Source organism: Prunus avium, chromosome 3, assembly GCF_965620075.1.
Source record: "Prunus avium chromosome 3, drPruAviu1.hap1.1, whole genome shotgun sequence".
NCBI lineage: Eukaryota > Viridiplantae > Streptophyta > Magnoliopsida > Rosales > Rosaceae > Prunus > Prunus avium.
This window is the reverse complement of record NC_142286.1, coordinates 12947422-12958175: the sequence shown is the minus strand read 5'-3', so window position 1 is coordinate 12958175 and position 10754 is coordinate 12947422. Positions and strand designations below refer to the sequence as shown.

At 38.0% G+C, this 10754-nt stretch overlaps 1 protein-coding gene across 1 annotated transcript; it reads left to right on the top strand.

The window, feature by feature from the left end:
• Positions 1-339: 339 nt before the first annotated feature.
• On the top strand, positions 340-1259 carry LOC110747114 (uncharacterized). Its single transcript, XM_088250234.1, has 3 exons — positions 340-427; positions 642-871; positions 948-1259. The coding sequence occupies exons 1-3, from the start codon at positions 340-342 to the stop codon at positions 1257-1259; spliced, it is 630 nt and encodes a 209-aa protein (XP_088106360.1).
• The last annotated feature ends 9495 nt before the right edge of the window (positions 1260-10754 follow it).

Sequence of the window (10754 nt, the reverse complement as noted above, 5' to 3'; positions counted from 1 at the left end):
TGACTGTTTTTAAAAAAAATGGTCATCTATTATATGTAAAGATGACAGTTTTCATAAAAAACCGTCATCTTTACATACAATACACGACGGTTTTTAAAACCGTCGTCTTTCATCCTATAATTAACGATCTTTACCTTTAAACAATGACGATTTTCTTTAAAAACCGTCGTCTTTACAGATAAACAACGACGGTGAAAAGCCGTCGTAGTTTGACACCCAAATAGACAGCGGTCAATTTAACGACGGATTTCAAAGCATTACAACGACGGTGGATCCCCGTCGTCTATTTCGTTTTTTGTAGTAGTGCCCCTTCACTGTTATGTATATCAAATTTTTTAGATGAACAGTTCTCGAGATAGTTCACAAGAAGGGCCCAATGCTGACTTGGGGGATGGTCTAGAGGGAGATGGTTCTAGAAGTGCTACTGGTCTGTTTGTTTTTTTATTTTTTATTTTTATTTTAATAAACTGGTATGTTTTAATCATAGACAAATATATTGAATATGGGACGTTTCACAGTCACATAATGTCCAAATAGCTATGAGTATTTTTCATGTGAATAATGTGTGAGAAACTTATTACCTTACAGTTTCTTATTATTTTCTTATTGTATTGATTAGTTAAAATTAACTTTTCATGTAGGAAAGGAGGCGAAGCAAGGTCGGGGTCAAGGGAAATGCAACTGGTTTCTAAATAACAAAATAGAGTCGGTTGATTTATCTCCATTTGGCAGAGTTATCATTGATAATAGTCCCCATTTTTCTAGATACATGGGTATTCTAGCGCGGGATGCCAATCTAATTCCGATCAAGTATTTAAAATGGGAAAAAGTACCAGACTCCTGCAAACTTGATGTTTGGGACACTCTACGGGTTTGTTATTCCTAAAATTATTGAGTTTAATAGGTATATTTCAGGTTGATGTAAGACTACCTTATTGTGGATGTAGGGCCCCATTGAATTTCGTCCTGAACAACAACCTATGATTCATGTCTTCAAGGATGTAACAATGAAGAATATTGAAAAATTGTGGAGAAGTTTCAAGAGTGATTTGAAGAAAGCTTATTATAAGCCTTCCATAGGAAGCAAAAGACGGTGGCAATGTGGGGATTCTCGTGTAGACCCAGATCAATGGCGGGTGTTGGTTGAACATTGGGAAAAAGACGAGATTGTAGTACGTATTATTACACAACACTCAGTATATATAATATGTGCAATGATTAAGTCTGTTTTGTTTTTGCTAATAAAAGGAACAAGCTAAAAGAAATGCTGAAAATCGGAGTAAACAAACATTGAATCACACATCTGGCACAAAGTCTTACGCTCGCAGCAAAGCACAATATGTAAGTTTTGATGATGCACTTGAATGTTTACTCTTTACTATATTTAAATACTGAGCATATGAGGTTGTGTTAGCTAATTGATTATCTTTTTTTATTTTATTGATTGCATGCTAAGAATAAGAAACATGGTGAAGACCCCGATCCTATTTGGTTTTTCCAAGATAAGCATACTCGGCGTGACGAAGATCGATCATGGGTTAACTCGGTGGCTGAGCAGAAATATGTAAGCATATGGACTATCTATTGGAATAATTATGTATAAGTTCATTTTCATGAGCAATTGTTAGCCATAGTCCAGGATGTTTCTCTTATTTTGTTTTGTTGACTTATTATTTTTTTTAAAAAGCATATGGAAAGTTGTTTGGAGGTAGTTTTTTTTCTTGTTCACCATTCTTTATGTTCTTTTATTCTTTTAAGCACATGAAAAACAAAATAGTAGAGGTCCAGAAGACTAATTGGCCTAATTTTTTTATTACATAATGCAATTCATCATTGTAGAGTTTATTGGGCTAGTTCTATGATGACCGCAATTTGATGGAGAAGGATATATATATATATATCTTTTTTGTTAGGCTGAAATAAAGGAAAAGTTGAAGGAATTGGTTGAAGATGAATGTCCTGATAATTTAGAGACACGAAGAAGGGCTTATGTCGAGGCAATGGGTCCTGAGACAAATAATAGTGTTCGTGGTGAAGGACTTGGGGTGAAACCCCATCAGGTGCCTTGGATTCAAACGAAGGCAGGGTCATCCAAGAGATTACGAGGGCACGACTATGTTCACCTTGAGTCACAGTCTGTAGAGTTACAAGAAAGGTACAAACATGACCAGGATCATTGGCGTTCTGAATTGAAGGCAACACAGGAGTTGCTGAAGCATAACCAGCAAGAGATTAAGGAAATGAGGCAGATGTTATTGCGCTCATCGGCTTCGCATCATCCATTGTACCAGCAGCTGCCAAACCCATTCCATATGTCGTATTACTCGCCGCAAATGTTCCATCAAATGCCTTATCAAGCCAAGTCAGTTACTCCTACTGGTGGGTTAACTGGATTATTGAGGGGGGATGCAGACCCCAGTGCGACTGACTTTTTAGAATCAGATCAAGGTACTCATGGACTTGAATAGATGCAGTTACTTAGTGTTATGCATTTTTGGTATAGTTTCTGACTTTGTATTTTGGACCCTAATGGTGTATGCATACTTTTGTAGTGTATTTGTTGAATATTTGGCATTGCATACTTTTATATAGTAAGGGCAACTAAAGTTTTTGAACTCTACTGATGTAGGCAGACCTTTGTAATATTTGGGCTATTGTAATCGACATTGGTACTTTATATTTTATAAGGATGGTGGTTGAATGGTTCAATCTATGAGTATTTATAATTGTTATTACATTTTCAGTATCCATTAAATTTTTATGAAAGAAAAATGCCCATATTATATTAGGAATTCGGCATCTTACTATAAAAATTTGAGCCTATAAGTCTGTAACCTTCTCCTGCAACCTCTTACAGAAGAGCAAGAACTTGTCATTGTCATTTTAACTTCTCTTTGTAAAGCATCGCTGAAAACATACAAGGTACTGGCTAAAGAGCTTTTGCAAGAGGTATGCATTCGATAGAGATGAAAGGTCTTGAAACTGACTGACAATTTTTTTTTTTGGTTAAAAATAATACTGACAAATCTTTGGCCACTAGTACTCAATCCTAAAATAATAATCCTGACAAAAGCTTGCTTAATAGTGGCTATTTGTTTTGTCAGTAAAACACTTTATGACTTGTGTCAGAGACACACCTCTACTGACGAATAAGTTGCAAAAGTTGGTCAGTAATAGTAATACTGACGGGACTTTTACTAACTATACTTATTTTCGTCGCTGCACTCGTCAGGAAGCCATTACTGACGAATTTCCGTCAGTATTGGGGTTTTTACTGACCACAAAGCGTTGCTAGGACAGGGGAAAATTGTAGTAGTGTGTATTTGAGGGGTTACCATTTTCTTCGTTCAAAGTTCACCGTGGTCATGAAGACCTCGGCTTCATAGATCTCCCTCATTCTACGAGAGAGAGCGAATGATAACCGAATGACAACCCGTCGTGCTCGGCTTTTGGGCAGGTTCCTTGGCCGAGCGGTTGTTCCTTCGGTCGGCCTCACATGCCGAGATCTTTTTAGAAACAAACATTGCCCCCACATTCCCGGATTCTTCGGTCATGGTATGGGCAAAGGCTGAATGGATTTCAGGGAATGGACCCTCCGTATTCCTTTGAAGTGACCTTTGGCAGTTGACGCCTTTAACACTCAAGCACGTCGTTTAGGTCATTATTACCTTGATTCGTGCGAGCCGTCGCTTCGTCTCATCAACTGAAACGACGGACTCTAGGGTTTTGACACGTCATTGCGTGCTTGAGTATGCTGTCAGGTCATTACGTTGTTCGACACAACCACGCTTGTTCGCCGTTACATTGTTCGAGAAAGACATGCCCGTTCATTTTGAATTCGAGAGCCAATATAAAAAACCAGCCTTCTTCGTTCCTCCTCACGCTTTCAAAGCTCTCAAACGCCCAAGATCTGCCAAAATTCTCCCTCAAACTTCCAAATTCCTTGAACCTGAATCCCAGCTTTTCCCTCTTTTGTTCAACGATTTCTTGTGTAAACGATGACTTTGTTTGTTTCCTTCCCAAAAAATCACAAGTTTTTCTTTTAGCCGATTTTTGGATTCCCAGTTCCTCAGTGTTCTTCGTGTTCATCGTTCTTTCCTCAAACTTTTTCCTTCAAACACCCAACTTCGATCGGTTCTAATGGCTCCCAACACCTCTTCGTCTGTTGAAACTCAGTCCCAAACCTTCCAAACCGAATTGGAAGACATTTGCTGAGAAATCCAAGGTTCGGTCAAGCCCAACATTATCGTTCCTTGGTTCGAGGACGTCACTGCCATTGACTCTTGCCTCCTCAGCCCTGTTCTGGAGGGTGGCATGCCAAAGAGGCTGGCAGTTCACCTCAAGGACAATTTGCTGGACCTCTCGGCCTTTGAAAAGGGAGATTACCAAGATTGGAACGCCACTCTGCCGCAACAACAATGGTCGACCTTGACCTCAGACTAGGAGAAATGGCTATCGAGGATGGAACACTTCTTCGCTCCTGGCCGTGGCCTTGAGCTTCTGGTCCTCGGCCACGAATACGATGAATCTTCAATTTGGCATGATGACGCTGATCATTCTTGACATGGCCGCTCTATTCGGTCTTTCTCCCCTAGGAGTGGAGGTGAACGCCGCACTGATTGCTCCCGAGGCCGAGGGGAGTTTGAAGGCCGCCTGGCCCACGGTGGCCAGACTTGCTGGGGGCAAGGCGAAAAACATGCTCAATTACTCCAGCTTTTACAACAATTTCGGCATGGAGGATAGCGCCGAAGATGACTTCATCGCCCCTCTCGGCGAAGTTGAACATGCCGTGTTCTTGCTATACTGGCTATGCAAGTTCGTGTTCTGCACGCAGGCGAACAAGGTCACTGTTGTGTGGATTTCAGCTGCACCAAAATGGGTTCAACTGCATCCTCAACTTGTGATACTCGCAAGTGCACGAGCCGTTGGTAGTTTAGCGTATGTAAGTGCGAGGTCGATTCCACAGGGATTGGTGATTGAATGATCCAATTTAGTTTCCCTACACAAAACAGAAATGAAAAAGAAAGGAAATAAATAAAACAAGGAAGAAAGAAATAACTAACTCAAGCAGATAAGTTCCCAAGTTCAATTAGATTAACGGATTGATTCTAGCTAAAGTATGATTAAGCCATGGTGTTTGGTCATAACCTTGTGTTCCTAATTCCCTAATTTGATCATTTGTTGTCTAACCTAAAATTAAGCATTAGGAACCCATTAAGCATAGAAGAACAATTTAAACAACCAAGCATGTATCTAATCCCTGTTGTCGAATGTCCATACATACTCTTCCTATTCATAGTTCAATTCGAATTAAAGCATGGTGTCTACTCTTAATTCAAACCAAGATAGCTAACATGCAAGCCTAAATGGTGATCAATCATTCAAACTAGCATATTAACTTATAAGCATAATGAATAAGAACAAAAATCATAATTGAAACTTGGAAACTAATCAAACTTGAAACTAAAGAAAAGAATTTACATAACAATGAAAATTAAGTAGAACTTGGAAAAACTTAAGGAGAATTTCAACACAAAGATCTCATTATAACAATTGAAAACTAGAAAATGAAACTAAGAGAATTTGAGGGAGAGAAGGGAAGTGTTTGAGAACTTTGAGGAGGGAGAAGAAAGTGTTTGGGAACTTTAGAGAATTTTGGAAGAACATGTGTTTGAGAGCTTTGAGGATTTTGGAAGGGAATGTGTTTAAGACATGGGGAATTTGGAAGAGAGTGTTTGAGAACTTGGAGGATTTGGAGAAGAAAGTAGAGAGGTGTTTTGAGAGCTTTGTGGATTTTGGAAGAGAGTGTTTAGGAACTTTGAGAATTTGGAAGAGAGTGGTTGAGAACTTGGAGGATGTTTGTGAACTTGGAGAATTTGAGAACTTAGGGAAGGAAGAGAAATGTGTTTGTGAAGTGTTTGGAGAAGAGAGTATTTGAAGAATTTAGAAGAAGAGAAAGGAAAAGTGTTTGATATTTAGTACAAAGAAAATTTAATAGAATGATCTTATTACAACAATTGAGAACTACAAAGGGAAACTAAGAGAATTTGAGGGAGAGAAGGGAAGGGAGCTCTAGAGAAGTGTTTGAGAGCTCCCCCCTTGGGGTGTGTTTACAAGCTTAGAGAACTTCCCTATTTATAGGCCTAGGGGAAGTGAAAATCAGAATTCAATAAGACTAATGCATACAACACTTGAATTATAAAATCTGAAATGGTTGATGCACTTGTATTAGAAAATCTGAAATGGGTGATGCACTTCACCACTAAATCCCACCAGCAGCCCTAGATCATCTTCATGTCACCATGACCAAGCTTCCAACCAGAAATGATAGCTCATACCTAGCTCACCATGACCAAGCATCCAACCAGCACATGCTGAGGTCAGCATGACCAGCAACTTCAAGGGCTTACAACTTGGGCTTCTCTTAATCAAATTAGGACTTTAAGCACTCTAAATTGAAGTTCAGAATGTCTTCCTTCCAGCCATATGTTATTTGGGCCAATCCAAGGTCGGAGGAAGAAGTTAAGGCCGAAACAAATTGCTAACTCATTTTCCGCGCTGATAAGATCCATCCTGAGCATGGTTCTGTGTTTGCTAGGTAACGGACTCCAGAGTTATCTAATGGGGCTGAAGTTTGGATATGTTATAGTACACACCAATTGGAGCAACTTTCATGAAGAATGTGGCCTCATCCGAGCTATGTAGGTTGCTGAAACAAAGCTTGCAATATGACCTATGGAACTGGACTGGCAGGGGGCTGTAGCCATGATGAATTTGTCTTTAAGCTCTTCATCAATTCATCCAAATTAGGTCTTAACATGCTTGAATTGCATGAATTATGTTCTCCAAAGCCATCATTGTTACCTAAAGCTCAATTAACTGAAAGATAAACACAAAAAAGGATTAAAAGCACAAGTTTAACTAAAAAACATAACCAAATCATAAGCTAGAAGGGTAAGAAATAATATACAATTATGAACCGATCAAATACCCCCAAACCTAGATTTTGCTAGTCCTCGAGCAAAACAACACAAAACAAAGTTAAAAACAAAACTAGAAGTTAACTAAACCAATTTCGTAGGTAACTCGATTGCATTTAGCATATGCAACAAGCCTTTAAACCTCTAGGCATCCCTAGTAGGAGGAGTTGTGTCTCCTGAGGGTTTAACAGATACGATACCCACAAACGTTTTACTGACTCTGTAAAACAAAGTAATTAGAAAACTTAAAGATTGTTAGTCCTTAAGCAAAACCAAAAACAAAAACAAACACAAAAACACAAAGAACTTAAAACAATTTTTTCCGAACATTTTCTGAAGAGAAATGACTCATGCACATGACTTAAACGTTTTAACAATAAAAGCTCAATTTTTATTTACAAAGCGGCAAAGTTCTAAACACAATATGCTAAAAGTGTAGTAGTGTGATAGCCAAATGCAACAAATTCCCCAATCTTAGTTTTCACACAATTTCAAAAATCATACAAAGCATAAGTTCAACTTCAAATCTCACCAAAGTTGTCCTCTCACAAATGAATCACTCAGAAGAGGGCTATAATGCACACTCAGTTATAAACATGAGAATAGAGTTAAACCATAAGGGACTTAACTTGCAATAGAAATATGAAGAACTTGCATTAATATGATCTCAAGAAGGATGTCAAACACTTAAAAGTAGAAAAATGAATGCAATTCAACCACATGACATTTAAGATCAATTTAGGTCTTTAACATGGGTTGTAATGGGGCCAAGGGTGTAAGGTGAGTAAGAAATGAAGGATATGGATAATACAAAGTCCAAGGAACTCGCAATGCAAGAGCATAAAATAATTGTTTACAAGACTTCGAATCATCACGATTAGATTTTTTTTCTTTTACCTGATCAAAACTCCTTATACCCTTCATTTACATTGATTCACTCCTTTCCTGAACAACCACCAATTTATTTTGAAGGCCCAAAAATGAAACCCAAAAATGAAATTTCATTCAACCACCACTTAATCACAACTTTTCTCTTTTCTTTCACCAATTGTGTGATTTTTTTTTTTCTTCGAAATTCCCAAACTTAGTATGAAAAACACATCCCAATTAAAGCTCATGAGTTCTTTAGAAAGGTAAATATTTGTTTTTCAGGCTAAGGCGAGGAAATATAATTGGTTAAATGAAAGAAAAGGTTTACATGTAGGCTCAAAATGGTTAACAATGGAAAATCATGCTTAAGCATGCATAAGGTTAGCTTGAAAGGCACAAACGATCCAAAGAGGGCCTTAATATCACTTCTTAAATGTCGTGAAGTCAAATTGCATAAGAATGAATGACTTTTAAGTGTTCAACCAAATCAATAAATAATGAGATCAAACAACAACTTTGATGACAAGAAAATAAGAGTATGTATATAACACTCATGAATTGAAGTACAAGGCTCAAAAGCTCACTTTATATGGTTATATAAGTCTAATTTGTGCTTGATACAATTCTTTGGGTCATGCAAATCCTTTAATTGGAAAATTATGAAACAAATGGCAAGTGTAAAGAAGGTTTCAAACATATCATGCTAGAACAATGCCAAATTTTTATTTTTTATTTTTTATTTTTTAATAAAGAAAAAAAAACACTAAAATAAAATGAAATCCAATTTTTATTTAAGTCATGCAAACATTTATCACTATCTCATCATAAGTGTTCGGAAAGTGACTCAAAACAAAAACAAAACAAAACAATACTTAAAATAAAAACAAGCAAAAAAATAAATAATTTTTTTTTTTTTCAATTATTTTTTTTTAAAAATTTTAAGAAAAACCAAATTTACTTGCTAAACTCCAATACCCCCAAACCTAGAAATGAACATTGTCCTCAATGTTTAAAAATTAGCCACAACCAATGTCATAACAACAAATGAAGGGTATTAAAGCAAATAAAAATCACAAAACATACAAAAATAAAATAAAACAATTACAAAATAAAAATTACAAAACAAACAATCAAATAAAATAAAATAAAATAAATAAATAAAAAAACACGAAACAGTAAAACACTCAAAACAGTAAGCCCTAACAGATAGTCTTACACAAACTGAAACCCAAACAATTGAAAGCCCAACCCAAAATGAAATTAACCCAACAACGGTAAAACCCGACCCAACATGAAATCTGAAGCCCACACGTTTAAATTTAATTTTTTTTATTTTTTTATTTATTTTAATTTAATGAAACGTGAATTGGGAGTGCGAAGGCGGGTATTTACGAAACAGAAAAAGTGTGGTCCTTGATGCCTTGGTTCCTGGGAAGTCACGGGGAAAATAGGTGAGGGACGTGTCGGCGTGCAGAGGCCGCTTTCACATCCCCCAAGCTAGAATTATTAGACTCGTAGGAAGGCGCGACCACTTTTTCACTTGAAGGTGGTGAAAGGTGAAAATGCAATTAAGGGGGTTGGGAAACGGGTGCGGCGACATATAGAGATAAGCCGTAAGGGCCGCACAGAACTCAGAACCGCAATGGCTAGGGTTAGCAAAAACTAAGTCTATAAAAGGTAAAAAAAAGAAAGGGTAAAAAAACACAAACTCAGAAACACACAAAAGAGAAAAGAAAGAAGATAAGAAGTGAGAAATCAAATGGCCTCTTCCTACCCCTTTTCGTTGGATCTCAACCTAGCTCCACCGACTCAGACACGAGGCCAAGCAGTAGCACCAGTATGGATGCCCTACTTTGCCTCCGCACGGGGGCCTGTGACTGTCAATGACTCAATACTCCTGGACAACGATGTTGCCATTGGAGTTTGCAGAAATTTAGTGACTCCCAAAGATATACGTGTGTTCGGGACAAGGGATGACAACCGGGTCACGAGTGATGCCCTGGCACTGAGCGTGCAGAGTACAGCATGTGTCGCAAGTTTGGGTCATCGCCTACTTGCGAAGTCCCATGAGGTAGAGGTGCTTAAAGCTCAGTTGGCGGCGGAGCGAAGTTTGGTTGAAGACTGTCAGAGTGCTATAAAAAGCTTGAAAAGGGAGAGGTCAAGGATTGTGGAGGTGAATCGACACCAGCTAGAAGTATTGCGAGACGAGAATAAAAATCTATCAAAGATGGTAGAGTTGTATTCTCGCGACATGCGAAAGCAACTGGAGGACCTAGACCGACCGGGTAAACGCAAGCAAGCGGATCGCGAGAGTAGTTACTCTCAAGCTAAGATTGCGATCTTTGGGAGCTCAAGTGATGAGCCCCAAGAGGCTGTGCGTGAAGCCCCGGAAGAGGACAGCCAGAGGGCCAAACTCAAAGCTCCTATGGTCGAGACACCGAGCGCCAAGAAGAAATGATTTCAGTATTTATTTAATTTTAAAGTGTATGTGTGTTTTTTTTTTTCTTTAATTGGGAAATAAAAACGTTAGCTATCTCAAAGAAACGATTGACCCTAAATGTAAAGAACGACAATCAAACAAAAACACGAAGACCCAAACAAGATTTTTTTTTTTTTTTATAATTATTATTTTTTTTTTTAGTTAAGTAAATACACAAATAACTGCTTCTTCTTTTAAGAGAAAAACTTAAGGATGACCAGTTAAGGGCCTCAGAAAACACAGCCAGGGGTTCCGGGAAGGTTGGAGGGGTCACAATGGTCCCGCTTAAAACCCTAACTTCTTAGACACCGAAGGTGTCGCCTTAAAGAACTCCTAGACACTGTATAGACTGCGGTTGCTCACTGGAGTTACCAAAAATTTAGCTCCTTCAAAGAATATCCTATGAGTTTTAAATTATACTACCT